The sequence below is a fragment of the Choristoneura fumiferana genome, chromosome 4, assembly GCF_025370935.1.
Source record: "Choristoneura fumiferana chromosome 4, NRCan_CFum_1, whole genome shotgun sequence".
Classification (NCBI taxonomy): domain Eukaryota; kingdom Metazoa; phylum Arthropoda; class Insecta; order Lepidoptera; family Tortricidae; genus Choristoneura; species Choristoneura fumiferana.
Genome location: NC_133475.1, coordinates 15,265,127 through 15,287,360, shown reverse-complemented (window position 1 = coordinate 15,287,360; position 22,234 = coordinate 15,265,127). Strand labels below are relative to the sequence as shown.

Here is a 22,234-nt window from a genome sequence, read left to right as displayed (position 1 = left end):
CAGTATTGCTCTGTAGAAGGAACTATGAATGCATGAAGAGTTGGAATAAAATTAGGTATACCAATTCTCGACCAACGACCACTCAAGATTTTAGCGACTTAAATGAATAGCAAAAATAAAGAATTCAAATAGTTATAACAGCATACAGTACAACCAGAAGGTTAATGTCGCTCGCAACTCGTCGGTTTTCTTCGTTTTCCTGAAGATTCAAATAAGAAAGAAAAAGAAAACCGATCTTTTGTTTCGAGTTCCGAACGACATTAGCAAACTAGTTTAACTGAACGTATAATAACCAATTCATTAATCTGTTACGCAAACGTCTCATCAAAGCGATTCCGTGAGGTTTCTGAATGAGTTTCCAAATACTATCAAAACCAATAAATTATTTCCTAGCAAAAAAGTCACTAGGTCTGTATGCCACATGCGAGAAAACCAGTTTAACTACACTAGGCTTTCCACACAATCGATTTGTCAGTTTAACCAGTGTTGTAATAAGATTATTCTTCGTACCGCACAATATACTTTGACGTCCCTAAGGACAAGTTGTACAATACCATTGTCATATAATAATAGGCGGTAACACTCATTTCTTATTGTCATTGTTGTTGTTGTTACTTAATTTACTCGTGTCTTGTGAGTAGGTACTAAAATTAAAAGCTTAGAAATCTCAAACTAACTAGAGTGACTGCCCCAGTCGTGGACAAGCGCCATTAATGTATTTTTATTGCAAGCCTTTATTTAACTTGCCCGGTCTTGCCATGTTTGTTTATTTATTTGTTTAGGTCAAATCTTGGAAGCTAAATTTGACCCACTTTCAGTGATCCGATTGACTTGAAATTTGGCACACTTATGTAAATTTGGTGATAATACAATAATCTGGTAGTGACATGGTGGTCCTGCCAGTATCGTCTCCGCACGAGGAACTCCTCAACGGTTAATACAGTCTTGAAATTTGGTACGGATGTTTAGTTTAGATGACAATGCACGTGTGTACAGTTAACAAAAAGTATCTACACTATGCAAAAAGCATGTATTAAAATGTTTTTTTTAACAAAAACTTATTTTTCACTATCCCAAATTTTAATAAACGGCCTTTACTTTTTAATCTAATATCACTAAAGTTCAGATAACTGATTGATGACCAGTAAAATTCATGAATTGTTTGTATGTTTTTCCGTCTTTCACGTCGAAACAGAGCGACGGATTGACGTGATTTTTGGCATAGAGATAGTTTATGGGCCATAGAATGACATAGGCTACTTTCTATCCCGGAAAAATGCACAGTTCCCGAGGGAACAGCGCGCGATAACCGAATTCCACGCGGGCGAAGCCGCAGGCAAAAGCTAGTAATTATTATATATGCTATTAAAATATCTTGAATAAATAAATAAAAAAAATATAGCAAATAGAGCTTTGACTTTACATATTTGCCAATAACTATATAATTGTTTCAAAGCAACTAAAGCCATATTTTAAAGTCATTTAATAATACTTTAATCTCACTTGTATAGTACGATATAGTAGCTTTAACTAACTGAATCCGGTAGGGCTGGTCCAGCTCACGTCTCCCGAATCGGCCTGTATAACAGAAGTTACTGATTTCTATTCCGCAGAATTAGTTTCTGTTGTGTACAAAATTAAGTAAGGACTAAACCCCGTTATCTAACGCTCAGTTTGGGGACAAGTAATGGGGCACTTTCGATAATCTGAATCGATAAAAAATTAAGTTGATTTACTCACTCACTAACATATCAAAAGATCTGATTCATCTTAAATGATATTGTAACGGATAACTCACGTCTTAAACCGAGTTTAGCTCGACATGTTTCGGGCTATTTCGTAGCCCTTCTTCTCAGGAGCGTTAGTGCGCGTGTTGCGGCAGCCGCCGAGTCGCGTTCGCGTGCTCCTGAGAAGAAGGGCGAAACATGTCGAGCTAAACTCGGTTTAAGACGTGAGTTATCCGTTACAATATCATTTAATATGAGTGAGTCTCACGGTAGTTTCATGTTCAAAAAAGATCTGATTCATACTTAACAAAGCTCTGTGCTATAGTGATTTTTTAAATTATGATGAAATTAAAGTTTTTTACTATTTATTATTGTTTTTCATGGTAAATTAACAATATTTTCTCCAAATCAAACTTCGTCGCCTGCTTGTAAAAATCCATTTTTAAAATAGGTACTATGAATGGTTGACAAAAGAAATCATTTAAATGTCAAAGAAACCTATAGATTAAAAAAAATTAAAGCACATGAATAAGGTTTTATGATTTTAAAGAGAAAATACGTACTTATTTATTCTCAAACGAAGAATTTTATTTTGACAAATAACTCTTTATAAGTAAATAATGAATAAACAAATTATGTGAAGCAACATCACTATTTTAGCTTGCCCCCAAACTGAGCGTTAGATAACGGGGTTCAGAAGGATTCAACAGATGAATGAAATTGTTAGTTTGCATGACATCACCGCCATTCATTGAATTATGCAAGTCTCATTTACGTTGTTACATAGCAGTCACCTTTCATAGGTATACTTAAGCACCTAAATCTATTGAGTTTTATGTAATAAATAACTGTACGAGTAGCTGTATTTATGTAACTTTGTCATAGTAGCGTAAGTATGTTAATTAACAATAATATCTTGTATTTACCTCTAGCGAGGTGCAGATAATTAAGCTTAAATTATAATTAATATAGTTGGCATGACAGAGTTTTTTTATGCTAAGTTTCTTTATAGTCCGCAGTTCTTGTTAGTGTCTTGGCATTGAATTTTAAACATAACTGCCGAGTTATAGATTTTTCATTAGGCGTGTACTTTATTGTATTCATTAAACCAGCACGGAAAGTTAAATGTGAATCGATAATATATTTTTTCATCTCAATGATTAGGAAATCAATTACTTATTAATTTTAATAACCGCAAAATGGCGCCTAAATACCATAACGTCATGACTTATTAAATTAATGAAGTCAGCTAACCGCATACCACTTTTATTTCAATTAAAGCCATTACGCTTTAACTTAAGCCAGAAAATGTTTACCTTTTACTTTGTCGTAGAGTCTGCTGTGCTGCTTCTGAAGGTCGCTGCAAAATTTTGATGTTAATGATTCGTAGCTAACAAGGTCAAATTGAGGGGCGCCAAATTTTGAAACACAACACGTATGGTACGCTCGGCCAAAGTGGTCTACCAAATTGTTAATAGTAGATTGTACACAAGAGGATAAAACGAGCCATTTTACCTAAGACGTTCTTATAGCCACGTCAGTGGATAGTCACGTCGAGGGGAAAATGTGTTTAATGCTCGAGTTTTACACCCTGCTTTTCACTTAGATTGCGAGGAAATGAAATAGCAACAGTGGAAACAATCATTCACTTTCTATGTACCTTTTATTTTTTATGCATTATTATAATAATTCTATTTTTTAACTTTACTGATTAATTTTGATTGTTTTGATTGATTTTTAGTTTTATATAAATTAAAAATTATTTAAGTATAAAATATGTAGAAACTTTTTTGTTTGTGGATGTTGACACCTGATTACCTTGGTCTTAAGTTGGTCTTAGACGAAGATTTTATTTTATGCACTAGAGCATAGAAAGTCATTTTATGTCGCCTTAAACACGAACTTTACGAGCATGAGAAGTGAAAAACAATTTCCTATCAAACTTAGTTGAACTTTGAAGTCAACAGACACGTCTTATCAACATTTTTGTTTCATGCCATGTAAATGATAGTCAATTTTAGGGCAGTAGACTCTACATTTGGTTGATAGTACCTACCCATAGTATAGAGTATTTTTTGTATTACGACTATTCTTTAGCGATTCTTATTTGTTTATTTACTTCCAAATTATTACATAGTGTAACAGTGTAACTAAAGCACTGTGAAAGTACTGAAAGCACAAGATAATTTTAATATACATTGCTAGAATTGATTACAAATTAAACGGCAGAAGGACGTGTATCCAAATTCTCGGACTTTTTGCTCTGTAATGGTCAATTGTTCAATAAAAGAGCTTACCTATTGCAGAGATTTTGCTTCAGAAAGGTTTAATAAAACCGGCCAAGTGCGAGCCGGACTCGCGCACCGAGGGTTCCGTATAAATATTTTTATTATATGTTGTAACTAAAAATTTACGGTTTTCGCAATTTTTCCTTTATCTGTGCTATAAGACGTTGCTTCGTACCAAATTTCAAGAGTCTGAGTTCACGGGAAGTACCTACCCTGTAGGTTTTGAATCCCTTTCGAGTTTCGAAAATTTGCGGAAATTTGCGGCATAAACGGCTGTATCTTTTGATTGCGTTGGCTTAGAAGTTTGATTTTTCACAGCTCTAATGGACAGTAGACTTGAGTATTTGATATAAATTTCAGCTTGATACCTCCACGCGTTTCTGAGAAAAAGGGGTGTGACAGACGGACGGATGGACGGACAACAAAGTGATCCTATAAGGGTTCCGTTTTTTCCTGTCGAGGTACGGAACCCTAAAAATGCACGAGAGGCAAAAAACTGGGGATTCTAAACGTAAACGATAACATTTCTATTATTTTTATTTACTAGTTGTATGGCACAAACGTACAAGAAATAAATATATCTTTGCTGAATTGCACGGAATATCTTTTGAATATTCAACGACCGAGGCAACATCGTGTTTTAATATCACACTTACTCGTATAATTTATGTTTGAACGTCTTCCAAAGAAACATGCAAAGGATTTCTCTGCGCAACTTGAACCATTGACAAATACAAATTATGTCTGATATCGAATGAGATATAACCTATGCGTAAAGATTTATTGTTAAGTATATATTCCTTGCGTTATTTTCGCACGCCCCGGTCGCGTATCCGTTTTCAAGTAATCGCAACACGTAATGACTTTACGGACATGTTAAACAAAACGCAATAGAAGTGTTTGCGCTAAAATTTGTGCGCTGTTGTTATTAATATATTAAGTAAGTGGTTTTATATTAAGGTATTTATCCGCAGTTTCGTATGTATAAACCATTAGATGCAACAGTTGAATTGAAATTCCGTGATTTTACTGAATACTTACGATACATAGATAATTACGATTTTTCGCATTTATAATATTAGCATTATTTAGGATTCAGGCATTATGCAGGATTATTCTTATTGCAATGCTCGTAAACCACCACCTACCATTACCTAGATTTTTATTTTTATTTTGTGTAGACAATAAATATCTTCGAGTATTTTATCTTTAATTTTCTTACACAACTTCTAGAAATTACTTTCATTTTAACGTACCTACTACTATTACTTATTGTGATTTCAACAGAGAATTATTCCCGAAAATTCTTGGCAACACGTTTGCCTTCTTATGATTTTGAAAAACTTTTTATCCGTACTTTCTTAAATTACACATGACATTGATCTGCATGTTAGTTACAACATAGAACCTTGCTATTTACCCAAGATATTAGTTTATGCGGGTCATTAACACAAATGGTGCATGAAGCAATACAACATTAATGTCCGTGACACACCGTCTAGCCGTTCTTAGAGCAAGCAAGGAACGCAAACTAGTTTTCACTGGATGTTCTTTTACCAGTGAGCTGTATCTAAGACGTTATCAGCACTTGCCATCAGAACTAAATCGCTGATCAATATAATATACAAAAAAAAACATATGCTTTAACTGTTTGCCTATATTCATCTTCATTGTCTCTTCATAACTAGGTTAACTGGAAGAGATCCCTTACTAGGGATAAGTTCATCTTTGTTCTTCTCTTTGTGTATGTGTATTTTTATTTTTTACTCAATAAAGTGTTTACATTCCTACATATAAATATGTATACTTTTTCATCCGCGAACTGTCTTGCTTTTAAAGTTACTATTACAAGCTATTCTTCTCGTTTTTTTCCTAAACTATAGCTAGTTCCTGCTATTCCTTTGTCCTTCTTGTATAATTTCCGATCTTATTGATGATATGATAAATGTATATCTATTTAGTCACTGACTATTCATCGGAATCCCGACCTTCGTCATCATTTAGTAAACTGTTAACTTCTACTACGAATACGTACGTAGCAGCTGCTTTAAAAACTTCCTGTGTCATGTTTAATAAGTGCTCACAATACAACAGGACTTACGTCGGCTCTTGGATATACAGCGAAAGAATTACACACTCCATAGTAAAACATGTCACCGGTTTATTTCTAAAAATACCTACTTGCCTAGTGCCTACCCTAATTAGAATTAGATGTAAAGACTATTAGCTAACTATAGACTATTACCTCCCATACACGTAAAGTGGGGGTGTTTTTTTTTTCATCCAAACCTATAGTGGTGGGTATCGTTGGATAGGTTTTTTAAATCCATTATCAGGGGTTTGGTAAGACGATTATTCGATGCATTGTTTTATTTGCGAAATATTCTACTTTAAAGTGCAAATTTTCATTAAAATTGAGCGTCCCGCCCCCCTTTAAAATCTAAACCGGTGGGTGGAAAAAATTGTTAAAATTCAAGATTATAGTAAGTATATCAAACTTTCAAGGAAATCTATAACGGCGAAGTTTGCTTGAGAATTATTAGTAGTTTTACTCTTAAATAGCAGCCTAAGGTATACCTAAACTTGGAAGATTCCGTATAAAATACGAAATCCTTAGAAAAATATTACTTAATTTTTTCGTAATGGCTACAGAAACCTATTTTGGGCGTGTCCGACACGCTCTTGGCCGGTTTTTAAGTTTGAATCCTGTCAGTCGGTGCTGTCTGTCATTCATTATACATTCGCAGTTTAAATGAACACTTTTGATGATGATGATGCGAATGTACAGTCCAACCATTCAATGTTTCACTAGGCGTAGAACGACCTTACAATAGGTAATTGTCATTACTTTTTGTATTTAAACATTTGATTTGAAAATGTCCTATACCATACTACGGTCACCCAGCCCAGCAGTCAATTATTGCGATAATAAATATCTACCACGGGTATTCAAATAAGTTACAGTGCTATAAAGAAGTAAGAGAAGTCTGTTCTAAAATCAAGTAAAATTATCTTGAATGCTAGTTCGCTTGTTTTAGAAGCCGTGATACGCACTAGTTGCATTCGCAATCCAAACAAAGATTGTAATCGTCGCGAATTTTGATATTATCACATCGAATACATACTATTTCGGAATGTCACAGGCGTAGTTTTTGGTTCAAATGCCACCGAACCGTTTAAGGTTGGCAAAACTTGTTTGTTGCTTAGAATTTGTTGCGCAATGGATCAGTTTCAAATATTTTTGAACCTTAATTTTGGATTTTTTTTTCCAACAAGGTCGACTACTGATACAATGAACAGATAATATCTGAAAGGACAATGATTAGTTATCTCGGATATTATCGATGTGCCCATCGTTTTAAATCAGGGTTATTTGATTTGAAGGTTTATTAGCTATTTTTTCTGTTTTATAAGCCTGATCAATTTATCTGGTTTTTAAAATTTTTTAGTTATTTTAAAATGATAAGTACTATTGATTCCTTTTATACCTACATTGACTTCAAGATGGAATTCTGACTTCCGCTGATTTTTTTTTTCCCAAATGATTAAATTGCCAACTGCCAACTGCTTCATACGAACGAATTTAGATAAATTTTATAACAATCCTGAAATACTTAGTTTAAAAAAAATCATTGTAATATTTTAGCGAAAAATTAGAGAACCCTTCAAGATAGTGAAATAGTATGAATAACAATACTAACGGCTTTTAAAACCGTATTGAATGTGCACCGAAAAAGCGCTTAATTTGATAAATCTTAAATGTAGGTTAAAGCTTATTTATTAAAAAGTAATGATTAATTTGCTAGAACGTATCCGATAATTGCAGGTAACTACTTGCCTATTGTTAAATGATACCTATGTTACTGATGAATAAATCAAAAGTGGAACCCATGGAATAGATCTCAAACGTCAAGTGTGCCAGTAAACCTTACGGAATTTACATTCAGATTTCTAGTCAGGTTCTTACTATCGCTGTGCCAATTTATGCCAATGAGCATTGTTAAATTCCATTCTGGTAATAAACAATCAAGTTTGCACACTTTCAGGTCTTATTTATAGGTTTAAATAGAAAATCTGTGCATGTCGAATAAAAATGTGGTCAATGCGATAAACGGATCTGTGTTACATCGTGTGAATTAAACTACTGTGAAGTTTAATTTGTTAAACCATATAGTGCCCTTGAAAGCAAAAACCATAAAATTACGTACAAATAATGCGATTAAATTACTTTTTGCGCGTGTGACATTTAATTCGTTCTTGGTGTACAATGTAACACATGGCGTACGGTTTTTATTTTATATGCATTTACAGCCCTTGATCGATAGTTTTGATCGCTGTTATAGGTAGAGTCATTCACGATGACGCGTGCCGTGATTCTTATTACAATGTCATTAATGTCTAATTTTGACAAAATCACGCGTCTTCGTGGATGGCACTAGGTATATAAAGCTTATCTTCTTACTTGTAATAAGCATGTGAAAAAGAGTTTAGTGCTTTACATTTGCGATAAATACTTTTTTTTACGTTATCGCGGATATAGGAGAGATTTGGTGTGAAAATAATTTAGATTTATTCCAATACATCCTAGGCTCTTATTTTAAAGCTCTCAGAACTTGAACAAGTATTGTGTTGTGTGTGGAAAAAAATGCAGCTTGCGTTGCTTTTCATATTATAATCATACAGTTTTAAGCAGTACCTTTCCCCACGGGACCGCTCATGAAAACGACCATAAAATTTGCATAACCGCTCACATGTCAACGTTCTTTAGATCGTAACCAATTATACACGACTCTTTTGAAGCTGATCGAATCTGTCCCATGACCTACATATGGTATTAGATAGTTAATAATCAAATAAGGCCTTAGCGCCTCTGAACGTGACAATGTGCTAAGGTACTAAACCTGCAATTTAACAGCCCAAATGAGTTATTGCTCTCAACTCGATGGTACAAAATAACTACTTACCAGTGTATTATCGAGCGCATGCATTAGATAAATATTTTCGAGATAAAAGTGATGTAATGCGTTAATATATAAATAAGAAGTGCAAACAGGAATGTAAACAATTCAGTGGCAGTCATCATAATAGCTGCTACATAGAGTAAAGGATAATATATACTGGAGAACTAGTTTTATTTTAATTGTTAGTTATTGCTTATATTATTATTTTTAATTTTGGCATTTTAAGCTTTCTTTTTTTAGTTGCCTCTTTGTATTTTTGTTATAACGATCCCTAGTGGAGAACCTATCATATTTTAACATTTTTTTTATTTTATATATCGACATTTATAGTGGTTTACTATTATTTTTAATCTTATTTACATTACATTTGACGACTTCCGAACAAATTCTTGTAGCTTGACATTAAAATAAATAAGTAAATTATGATATACTGATATACCTGACGTTATATTGAATGAATACAAAAACTAATTTAACTAAGAAAAACATTATATATCTTGTTTAATAATGCGTGTCACTCATTGTTCTCTATCGTAAAATGTCAATAAAAGAGGTAACAAATCCCCTGAGGTAAAAAACGGCAAGGGAGGTGATTGATAGATAGAGAAGGAAGTATGTCTTTGCCTTAGGCTAAAATGAGATAAAATAAGAGTTTATGTAACTAAACATTCCACTTGATTAGTTTTCTATCTACTAACCAATCTCGTGTATCTGAATGTCTGTTCAAAGTTTATTGACATGTGAATTTCCTAAGGCACCGTAACACTAGCGGTAGAATGTTAGAATTGTTTAATATTATAATTATTGACTCTTAAAAGTAAGACACGAACGGTATTCCCTTCAACGCCAAAATGCCGCAGTTATCATGGCAGTGTTAACATTTTGAGTATTTCGATTGCATACGCTGTATTGTCAGTTCTGTTTTGATGGTTTTGTCATAAAATAGCTGTACACCATAAAATTACAACAACAAAACTCGCAGCCCACCTAATTGCAGCGAGGAGCAAGGCATCTTGAGACTTTTCATTGCTGCATTGGAAGATAATTTTATATTCTTGCCATGCATATATGCATATATGCATGGCAAGATAGCTAACAGAATGCTCTGGCATCAGGTCAGAAAAAAGAAGAGGTTAGAAAGAAAGTTCTGCAAATTACACAAATTTAAGTGCCGATCATTAAATTTAATAAACACTCACGTTACCCATTGTTAAATTAAAGCAAGCACACACTATGTCTTGAACTATTTTACAACCCTGCAAGAGCGATTCTTCGCATCGCATGATTGGAACAACTCTTTAAGAATTCAATTAGTTTAATCTAATCATAGTTTCGTTCAAATTTACTCCGCCTACGTCCATTTGATTCATACAACGAGTTAATAACCATGGGCAGGGTCAAGTGTGCTTGTAATGTAATAATTCGATGTCACAATTGACGTTTATGTAAGCGCCCGAATCCGGCCGATTCAGAAGCATTTGAGCAAAATGACGGAACGTGTTCATTCCTTCTACAGCTAGCTCGGCCGTGATGTGCCCAGGATGTACTCATAAGTTGATGACGGGTGACAATATATAGTCGACAAAGAAATTTCTTTGCCATCCTAGAGTTCAGTACCAGCTTTTGTGCCTCTCAAAATATTAAAGAGTCAATGGATCAATCAGCCTTATCATTTTCTTTGTAATGTACTGTCATAAAAATGGTTAATCAATTACTTGATCGACTATACGTGATCGTTTATTTTACAGGATCAACTAATAGAGCCGCGTCGTATAGTTAAAGAAGTCTCAAGCGATGTAATAGCTATTAATTTGGTACCATTCTTACAAATTAGTTGCAGCTTGAAACGGCTCAAACTTCACTAACTTCTTTCCCTCTTCTCTCCCCTCGTCTTTTTTTCTTTCTAACTTCTCTTTTTTTCTTCTTCTTCTTCGTTTTAAGCTAAGTTCTTTACGTTATTGAAGTCTGTCGTCATTTCCCTGTAATTTCGCTCGAATGCTTATCAAAATGCTCGATTCCCTCTTAATTCAGTTTGACATTGTGAATGGTCTGGCTACATCGCAGTTCTCCTTATAGATATCATAAGTGAAGCGAACACTAATCACGCCAGCTATGTTTTTGTAGGTGGTCAAAGAATAACTCAATCTATGCTTTACAACGCCCATCACCAGCATCTTGCACGATCATCGTTTTTTTGTGGCTTGTAAAATGATGTGCGAAAACTGGCCACGGCAAAGTAGCAACTATTGAGTTTTTGCACTTGTTGTATTCTTACTTTAAATGGTTAGAAGGATGGATCATGATTAAACTTATTCTTAAACGGCACAGAATCAAAATTAAATATTTTTTGTTAGCAACACCATGAACTTTCGTAGTAATTCTTGAACTTTATTAATATTCTGCATATTTGCGAAGCATGTGTTGAAGTAGGTAGCCTTATTCATTATGCCTTGTTCATTTCAATAAAGGAAGTTATAATGTAAAGGTAATTACAAGTTATGTAATACATGTAAATGGAACATTAACGAGATTCCATATCATCAAAGTGATAATTAACTTGAGATAAGCCATAACTTGATTCATTAGGGTTCCGTGCCTCAAAAGGATAAAAAGGGACCCTTATAGGATCATTTAAGTATGTATTTACCTACATATATAAGTAGGTACCTATGTTAATCCTTTGTCTAGTACAAGCTTTGCTTAGTTTGGGCCAAGGTCAGTTATTGGTGTCAATTGTCTCAAGATATTTATTTATTTTAGTTTTTTCAGACTGAATAACAAGATCATAACTTAAAATCGTGCCAAGCATGACAAACTTGGGAAAATTGTCAGCCCCGGATAGCAACAAGCAAGAAAAACACCGAACCCGGAAATGTCATTTGATTTAACTAACGCTTGAACCGGCATCAGTATCCTCTTTAACAATCAACGGATTCGCACACAGTAAAACCAAACCGGTCACTCAAGTAATCGTATTGTTTCAAACCGGTCACTCAAGTAATCGTATTGTTTCAAAACGTCTATAAAAGTGTTATAAAATTTGTACTGAGACAAAATCAGTTATAATATAATGTTCAGCAACGATCGACGCTGGCGCAACATCTGACACAAATTTCGTTACTATCTCTGTGACGAACAAAGGTCGCTTAAATAAACAGTTTATTTTATGACCTGTAAAATTGCATAATATTTGAAATAATGCATGTAATTTAAATTTTCTGTGTCAAATTTAAAGGGTCAGGAAAGGGTTAATAAATTGTAACTACGTTACTTATTTCAATTTATGATTATTACGTCTTCTAAAGCATTTCCTGTTACGCACAGTGAAATTGTGCAATTAACACTCGCCAGCGGAATTCCTTATTATCTATGACACCGGACCGGAGTCTTCAAGAAAACTGTATTATTGTTTCCTTAAATATTGGTACCGGACGTGTGATTCTTTTGAAGTTGCTGGTTCTCATAAGTGGCAGTGATTGCTAGTTTGCCTCTTTTATCACAAAAAACTATTACGAGAGGGGATTATCTAGACACGCGGTAGCGTGTCAAGCCAAGTTCAAGCTACAGAACTGGCGAGCAGCACCGTGTGTAATTTTACCCGAACCATTTGGAGCCACTTTTGACCCCCTCATAACTCAAAAAGTATTTCACATAAACATGTCAAATTTGGCTCATTTATTGAGACTTGTGTGATACATAATGTGCTTTAAAATTCATAAACATAGCTTAAATGGTTATTTAGATATAACATCCAAAAATCGACATTTTTATCACTGACTCACCTATACATCAAAATTCTAACCCAGTTCCAGATAACCTAGAAAGTTCAAATTTGGCATCCAGAGAGGTAGTTGGGTGAATACAAAGGAATAAATCAGAAAGTAGTAATTTTTTATCATTTTATTATAATTTTTAAATAAAATTATTTCTGAACAAAAAGTAATGATATCGCGTCAAAACATAAATGTGAAATGAGGGCCAATTCAATGTTATGATATATTCCTTGATTGTTGACTTTAACGACAAAAGAAGTGAGATCTAAATGGATGCCAAGTGCCAAGGTGCCAAGTTCATTGGTCACTCCTGAAATTTATTTATAACAATATGAAATATTTTATTAAAACTTAAAATATCATTTCTTCTTATATCTTAGGATAATAAATTGAAGCCTCAGGTCGGACTTGGCTAGTTTTCATATACGAATTATATTATTATAGCCTTCGCAAGCTGTAAGTTCTTATTTTATTCTTCCGAAAATTTGGCTTGCTGGTAGAAACTAGCCATCGAACGTAGGGCTCCTCCATGACTGTTTTAGTAGGTACTTAATAATAATTCGTATATGAGAACTAGCCAAGCCTGACCACAGGCTTCAATATATTATTCCAAGTTATAAGAAGAAATGATATTTGGTTTGTTTATTAGGTTGATTTTATTTTGCTTATTTTAATTGTATTGTACCTAGTAATTTTATGAATAAATGACTTTTTCTTTAATGATATTTTAAGTTGTTTTTAAATATTATATATTGTTATAAATAAATTTCAGGACTGACCATTGAACTTGGCTGGCACCTTGGCACTTGGCACCCATTTAGATCTCACTTCTTGTCGTTAAAGTCAACAATCAAGGAATATATATTTCACAACATTGAACTTGGTTCTCATTTGACATTTACTCGTATGTTTTGATGGGATACAGTTTCCAAAAATGTTTCTCCATTTCTCACACAGTCACAGTAAAACCATATTATAATGTTAGACAACTGTATAGTAACTAATGTTGTTGAACCGTAATACTTGAGCCTAAATGCTAAACGCTGGCGAGAAAGTAATTAGATCATAGTCCTCGCTCACATCTAATGCATTTACGATTTCCGTGATTCCGAACACGTTGCTAGTAAACAGTATGCTATCCTTAACGTCAACAACGTGGCTAGACTCGTGACTTCAACATCAAAGACTTAAGGTTGAGATTCAACAGTTTTAACGGCATATAAATGACGCGAACCTAGTACGTAGCATTTTCAAATACTTATCTCGAATTCCATTCGTAACCATCAAAATTGCACGATTCGAATGACTATATCTTGGAAAATGTTTTTCATAAATTTTACTTCTACGCTTTGCTTTATCAGTGTTCTCGTTGGCACAGGGCACTTGAAATCAGGTTTAGGTTAGGTGGTAGCCGTTTTACTAGGCTACTTATTTGTATACCGAGTTGATCTAGATTTTGTAAGATTGCTCTAGAAAAAGTCATGCCTTACCTTACTATCAAAGGTTTCAATTCAGTACATTAATTACGTTAGTGTGAAAAATCAACAATTATTGTTCTTTACGCTAATTTAGCCTTGGTTATGTAATGTACCTACTTAAGTAGTAGGTAAACAAACTCTGTTCTTACCTAAAACTTCCCTTTTGCCTCCCAAATATGTATTGTTTTTCGCTGAAATCAAGCAAGTCCATAGGACTCATTACATGCTGGTTTCGGATTTTTTTTGATGAAGAGATAGGTTTTCGCCTCACAAATAAAACTTTTACGGTAGGGTCGTGCGTGGGTACTATTTCAAAAAAATAGTATCAAATAAAAATAACTGCTGAGTAAATCAGATTATCCCATTATATAGCTGCTCATATAAATGAAGTTAGTCGAAAGCTCTTTGCATCACTCCACTCCTTGAGACGTCTGCAGAACTTTTTTCCGTTTCATACGAAACTTACTCTCGCTCGCTCTCTACTCTTGCCTCTATTATGGCGACATTGCTTTTCTTGACCTGAGAGAGGAGCTGCTTGACAGGCTAGAACGTCTGCAGAATGTTTTTATCAGGAACATTTATGGTCTACGTAAGTATGATCATGTCTCCCACTTTCGCGTGCCTTTGCCTTCTTAATAATGTCCTGTTTAACCCTGCTTCTCCTTTTTACCTACCTGAAAGATTTAGCTACATGGCTACTGGAAGCGGTCGCCGTTTGCGGTCGAGTTCCAAACTTATTTACACTTGCCTTCCCGCCCAACAACGCGCGCTCTTATGCTAAATCTTTCACTATCCCTTCTGTCAAGCTTTGGAACGATTTACCCTTGTCCCTAAGGGAATCTCCGTCGGTGGCCTCGGGTTCGTTCACGGAGAGATTGAAGAAATTGTGGCTTTTGTAAAAGTTTTATTTATTTTTATGTTGAATTTAACATATATAATTTTGTACTTATTTTCCTTTTCTTTTGAGTATTTATTTCTGTTTTCTTCTTTAACGCATGTAATTTTAACTGTTTGCCTATCTTCTTCTTAATAAATTGTCTTATCTTAACTAAGTTTTTAGAAATAAGCTCACCTTTGCTCTCTTTTCTGTGTATTTGTATTTATTTATTTTTTATTTTGCAGGCTTTTATTTCATTTGCCCTATTTTTTGTTGTTGTTAGAACAAATCTTGTAGGTGGGTCAATTAACTTTTTCTTACCAGTAGGTGTCCGGTGCAAACTTATTATATACATATTGCCATTTTCATACATTCCAGTGGTATTTTAACTAAGGCAACTAAGCCTCATCGAATATAGTACCTACCTACCATTCAGTAATAGATAGTCACTAGGACATCAATGTTTACGGGAACGATACTATACTTATAACTCTACATTCAATGTCAGCAAGTTTGCTTGTTAAATTCGGTATAAATAAATTTATAATTGTTTTGCTTCATTTGCCATAGATATATAAACAACATTAAAAAAACTCAAAAACTCAAGGCAAAATTTCCTCCATGATATTTTTTGCCTTTTTTGCAAAGTCATCGCATAATACAATTAGCTAATATTGTCATGGAGCGATATCTTACTCAATCCGCACTGGATTGATTACAGGATGTGATGTCAACGATCGTGTTTCCTCAACGTTATCGAGTCATTTTGTAAGGCTGAGCGAAAAACTTGTACAATTAAAATCAGGGTAATTCAATGAGCAATTAATTTGTTTGCAATTGCTTTTGCATTGAAACGGGTAATTTTTTACAAACTTTGAACTTCCTACTTCTGATTTTTAGGGTTCCGGAGCCAAAATGGCAAAAACGGAACCCTTATAGTTTCGCCATGTCTGTCTGTCTGTCAGTCTGTCTATCCGTCCGCGGCTTTGCTCAGGGACTATCAGGGGTTGCTAAAACGATTTTTCGATTCAGTGATTAGTTTTCGAAATATTCAACTTTAAAGTGCAAATTTTCATTAAAATCGAGCGCCCCCCCCCCCCTCTAAAATCTAAACCGGTGGGTGGAAAAAATTGGGCACCGTTCAAAGTATATACGAGTATCCTCCTGAGCCCTGGCGTACTTCATAAAGGTAATTGGTCCTTTATGAAGGACTAAGAATGTACTTTATAAAGTACAAGTCGTCCATTTGCATTTGCTGGAGAACCACGTCTAGGTCTTAAGTAGGTACAACATCTGTTAAAAAAAGTTAGGACTCAGGAAGATATCTTTTATCACGGGCTATAGGCAATGCTGACGTTCAAACAATACTATGCCGACTCTTTATTCAAAACTGCATAAACAAAGTATGAAAATAATATGTTGAGAAAATTTTCAAAATTAAGCAACGGGCTGCCCAATAGACGTATGGTAAATGCCCAGTGTACGACATTCTAATGCCCAATAGATGACACTCTACTGTCACCTCTATTACTAGAACTGGCGAAGCATCCATAGAACAAATTCCCCCGGCTTGTCCCATTTTGTAAATATAGGGATACATATTTACAAAATGTGACAACATGACATACAGAATTTGTGAATGATTTAGGTATGTATTTTAGCTTCGACTTTGCCACGGAAATATATGACGCCCCGTCACTGACCCTAGTGACATATAATATACCGGGTGTGGCCTGTAATATGAACAAATAATTAAAACATAGATCATACTCGTCAAACTGAACAACATCCAGTTCGGCGACTTTTAAAAATAACTTGTGTTTTTAATTTATATTATACTTTTAAATTTATGCGAAAAAGCAATGTAAAGCAAAATACATGTTGTTTGTAGGGTGACAGACGATGTCAGTTGTATTCTAGGATGGCGTACATTGATAGCAATGTTTAATTTGTATCAAAAAGGGAAAATCTAAAGACTCCATTATTTTTAAAAGTCGCTGAACTAATGTTGTTCAGTTTGACGAGTACAATTTACGTTTTGATTTTTTGCTCGTATTACAGGCCGCACCCAATAAGTAAAGATGGTAAATACCGGGACAGTGCCCAGCACTCGAACGTTTTATAAGAAAACTGGATATTGCAAAGCGAAGGTTCTTTCTTACATAAAGAATGGGGACCGAGGTGTTTTACGAATGTATCTTAAACATTTGAATTTGGCGTTGGAATATCATAATTATATAAATATTTTTTGATTACATTAGCATCACTTACAGTGCCATTATAGGAGTAAATAATATGCTAATATGTAATAAGACTTTTGGTCAGCATGGTGACGGCAGACAGAAGCTTGAAATTTATTTTCAGTTCATATTTTTAGACTATCTAATCAATCTTAAATTCTAAACGCTTATCAACTTGCATCTGATATGTCACTGCAAGATAAATCACTTATTTTCGTTACCGTGAAGCAAGATATGTACCTACCTACCTATTTGTATTAGAGTGGTTAAGAAAATGTTTTTGTTTGTTTATTTTCTCCTCAAGGTTCCCTTAATTCGAAAAGACGTTAAACGCTTCTCTGCAAAATTTAATCCAAATCTAACAATAAAATGTTTTTTTTTTTCGTGTTTTTTGTCATTAAGAATAACCAGATAATTTTTGTATGCAATAGTTTTAAAAACAGTTTTTCAGCTCGATTGAAATTATTATTTTCTCTTCCCCTTTTTATTATTACTTAAATGGATGTGATAGAGAGCTTAGAGAGGAGGGGGGCCATATATGCGCAATACAAGAAGCAACAATTAAAACCAAGCATGTAACATAATGTGAAACTCGCTTTTTGAGCTCAAAGGCGTAAAATATGTTACATTAGTGTAAGTTACAACATATGGCTAATGGTTTCTCTGCCATGGATATTATCGTTGTCCTAAATTTTGTATAACCATCGTCATGCTTTACTGTGTCCGCCTCTTAAAGATGTGTTTACTTAGTTACGATGCTATTTAAAACATGACAGTGATATGATATAGTTGTTCATACATAGACGCTATAGCCAAGCCTCGATCAAGTTGCATGAAACCCAAATGTTCATTCGATAAGGGACGAAATCGATACTAATAATAACAATAATAATAAAATTTATTTATTTAGATAACTAGGATCCACCATTTGTTAGTATTACTTATAAATATACGAAAGACTGTCATGAAAGGGCTCTTTATAGAAAAGAAGTATCATTTCGTAAACAGATAGTCGTCTAATGATGATAATCTATATGCATGTTAACTAGGTAAGCACCTTTTTACTATGCTTTTGTAGAGAGAAAAGTGCACGTAGATGTCTTCTACTTTTATGATATATCCCCTATATATTTTAAACTCTACCCACTACAGAACTGCTGTTTTTGGGTCCCATGATGACGATTTGGTGCTGAATTACAGTAGTATGGCATGCTCTAGGAACGGAGGGTTAAATCCTGTTAAGATTTTCAGCGTCAATACGAGTATTGATAAGAGTATTAAAACCATCTGTTTTTTTTAAATTGTGCGTCAATTATGAATTGTTATTTATTACCTGCGACTCTCTGTCCAATTTTCTCTGTCAATCTGTGCAATTTTCCGGGATAAAAAATGTCCAAAGTCCTTCTCAGGGGTCCCGAAATATCTCCATACCAATGTCATCTGATTCGATTCAGTGCTTTAAGATGTAATGGACAGACATAGTTACTTTTTCATTTATAATATTAGTAAGGAAGTAAGGGAGGATAAGGACTCTTTAACTTTAATTAATCATTATAGTAGTATAATAATACAAACACTGGCGGACTCGTTAATTAGATAAAACTATTGCATCATGAAACAAAACACTCATGCTAGTGCAAGTTGAAATGCAATGCAATGCATAAGAGCAAGTATTGATAGGACTTTAACACGATAAACATAGTTTTATCTCCCTCCTGATAAACAAGATTATAACCAATATCTGTTTAGTAAAAGGCAGACAAGAACAAGAATTGACTTCAAAATATGACTAGGAGCCTATTTCAAGAGTCTGTTATTTTATGTGACTGATATGTATTGCTGTCTCCGTTTAATCGAACAAAATAAACAGCGACAGCATTATATTATATTTTTATATGAGATAAGAGGAACTTCACAAAGACTGGTGAAAGAAGAACTCAATAAGAAATAATTAACTTGTCACTGTTAATAATGTGATTTTTGGTTACATTATTGAATTATTGATAAATCATGTACCCTTTAAAGAACCTAAGGCATTAAAAACATTACTCCTTAACTGACAAGGACGACCGGTACAAAAATACTCCAGCCAACTCGAACTGCGCTCTAGTGTAACAAACTTATTCACTTCGTTTTGTTTTTGTTATGAATAGCACTCCATCATTAAACACCAGATTCAGACGGTCATTGTTCCATCTATATACAACAGGAATAATAAGCAATGCGTCTAGATGACTAGACTTACCTATATCGTGTGAATTATGCTGATGATCATTAAATATACGGCATTTAAATTTATTAGAGAACCCCTTTGTAGGAGCGAAAGCGTCTTTACTACATAAAATTAATATTTATTTACCGTCAAGTTTCTCGACAACTATTTAGGATTAGGATGTTGGAACTAAAATAAATAGGCAACGGTCATGCATGACAAATGAATCATTCAGGCGAAGTAAATTATGACCATTGAATAGATATTATGAGAAAAGGACAACCAGTGACGTAGTTGCCTATAGAAAACTTTATAATGTTATGTTAATTATATTAATACGGCTGTCTTTTGAACTGACGTTGACGACTATTGACACAAGTGTACATACGTCTTGGCAATAGGTAGGTACTATATTACTATTATGTATTCGAAAATGAACTGCTATGAATATTCGAAGATTTTTTATCACTTAATCAAAGTTAACATAGTCACCTAATTAATGTCGATGCCTTCCCTAGTTATTGCCAAATGACATAATACTCATTATCTAATTCTAACCAATTTGCTTCAATTGATATTCATTAAGTCCTAGGCCATTATTGTATTCAGTTCCACCTGTGATTTGCAAATGTATTTGCATTCCAGGATTATGTAAACATGTGCAGGGGTTTTCATAACTTCAGAAGAAAGTTTTTGAAAAGATAACTGTTAGCAAAGAGAAAACGATGGTCATATTGTTTGCACAAATTATTTGGTGCGTTGACGACGCGACGCCGAGCGTGTTTTAAAAGCCGCCCGTCGAAATGAGTTAACAGAGTGAAAACAGTCTGCAGTAAGCCGGTGCGTTGCGTGATATCTGCTCCTAACACCTGCTTGCGATTGCAACAAACCTTGTGTTTCAGTTAGACTTAATACTTCTAAGAGCTGTGCTGAATTCTTATTGACATTGTTTGCAAAGGTCAAGATCGTAACTACCTGTTGAAACGTACTGCTCATCATAAAAAACATGATCACTTAACCATTTCATCAATAAGTTAATTCGCATGTTTATTATCTCATTTATATCTAAATCAAGGATTCTTCGCGAGGTCTGCTCGGTGCGCTCGTCTCATTTGTTATCATTAACACTCATCGTTCGCTCTTAAACAAACAATTTCATTGTGACAGCCTTTTCAGTTTCATTGTTCTTAGACTGAGTTTTGCAAAACGAAACCTTCATCATCTACGACTGTGAGGATATAATAAACTTACCTGGATCTTGGGCATTTTGCAGGTGATGGATGTGATGCAGGTGTGCATAGTAGTGATGGTGGTGTAGGATGCATTCCAGGTCGGTGCAATTCAACATTGTTACGGGGCGCCGGTGACCGGTAGCTGTCTAGCTCACTCAAACTCGCTGCACTTTCACAAACTATTCCACCGGCACAACGACACGTATCGCTGTCACATCACGTTATCTCCTTGGACACAGATAAGGGACTGGCACACATGGGTCTGGTCAATCGACGTCGGCGCCGCTACGTCTGCGACTCACGGCGCCTGGGCACTATCGCTGCATCACACGTTGTTTACTTTCCAATTCTGCAAGAATTTACGCTCTAAACATCTCATCACGCGGTGTTCCGCTCGTCGTGCATAGAGCGGAAGGTGTGTTCGATAAGGTAGCCGATTCGATAACTGCACGAGTTTGTTAAGAAGTGAACGGCCGCGCGCGCAGCACTTGTGACGTGCGACTGTGTACTGAATGCGGCTTGCGAGCGGCTGCCACCACTCCCGGGCTCCCGGCCTCGACCGCACTTGTCTCGTCGAAGCCCCGGCTATCGCGCCACCTCTTGCCCTCAGGGATTATAAGTACAATGCAGCGTTCAACGCCCGTTATCCATTATCATCTCGACATACTAACAATTACATCTGCAACTAACAAATAAACTCATAATTACTTTACACTTAACTATTAGCGGAAAACATTAACGCGAACAATCGTGTTCGTCTTACAAGATTTATGCAGAATCCCAATAAATTAACTTTAAAGTGCATACTGTTTAGAGCCATAATGATTCGCAACGGCTACATAATGCCAAAGACGTGACGACGTTTCAGGACTTTGTAAGCATTGTAATGGAAGTTTATCAATACCGCCAAGATTCGCATGAAGCTGCGATACAAAATGCAGCTTCGCGGAAAACATGGAAAAAACAAACAGATAAAAAATATGCGATACGAACGCAAGGTCGGAGGACCTGTTCGCCCTGGGAACACTGTAGCAACAGACACTTTCAACTGCACGTAAATGTAGCATGCATGTAGTTGGTTTACTGTCATGTCATTCGGTGCAAATGGAAAATGGACAACTTGAAATTATACGTCGAAGCAGAAAAATAAATAACTGTGTCCCACTGCTGGGCAAAGGCCTCTCCTCTTGACTTCCACATCTCCCTATCCAGAGCTATATTTGGCCACTCACTCAGTTCCGCGTCCAGGTCATCTCGCCATCTCCGCCTCTGCCTGCCTTGCCGTCGGTGCCCGTCATGCGGTACCCACCATGTGGCTTTGTGCGCCCATCTTTGTGGGTGCATCTGGCCACAGATATAGATTACACTAGATTACACAAATGCATCTACTTCGCGTGTCCGAACCCCGACCAAACGTCGGGGTTGGCCCCATACAAAGACTGACCG

At 35.2% G+C, this 22,234-nt stretch overlaps 1 protein-coding gene across 2 annotated transcripts in view; it reads right to left on the bottom strand.

Annotated features, from left to right (window-relative positions):
• The window catches only part of LOC141427563 (uncharacterized), a 271,369-nt gene extending 250,059 nt beyond the window's left edge, over nucleotides 1–21,310 (bottom strand). For both annotated transcript variants that reach the window (XM_074087134.1, XM_074087135.1), the window contains exon 1: nucleotides 20,808–21,310. In XM_074087134.1, coding sequence (XP_073943235.1) covers nucleotides 20,808–20,904 — 97 coding nt within the window. In that variant the 5' untranslated portion in view covers nucleotides 20,905–21,310. The remainder of the gene's footprint in view (nucleotides 1–20,807) is intronic.
• Between the last annotated feature and the right edge of the window lie 924 nt (nucleotides 21,311–22,234).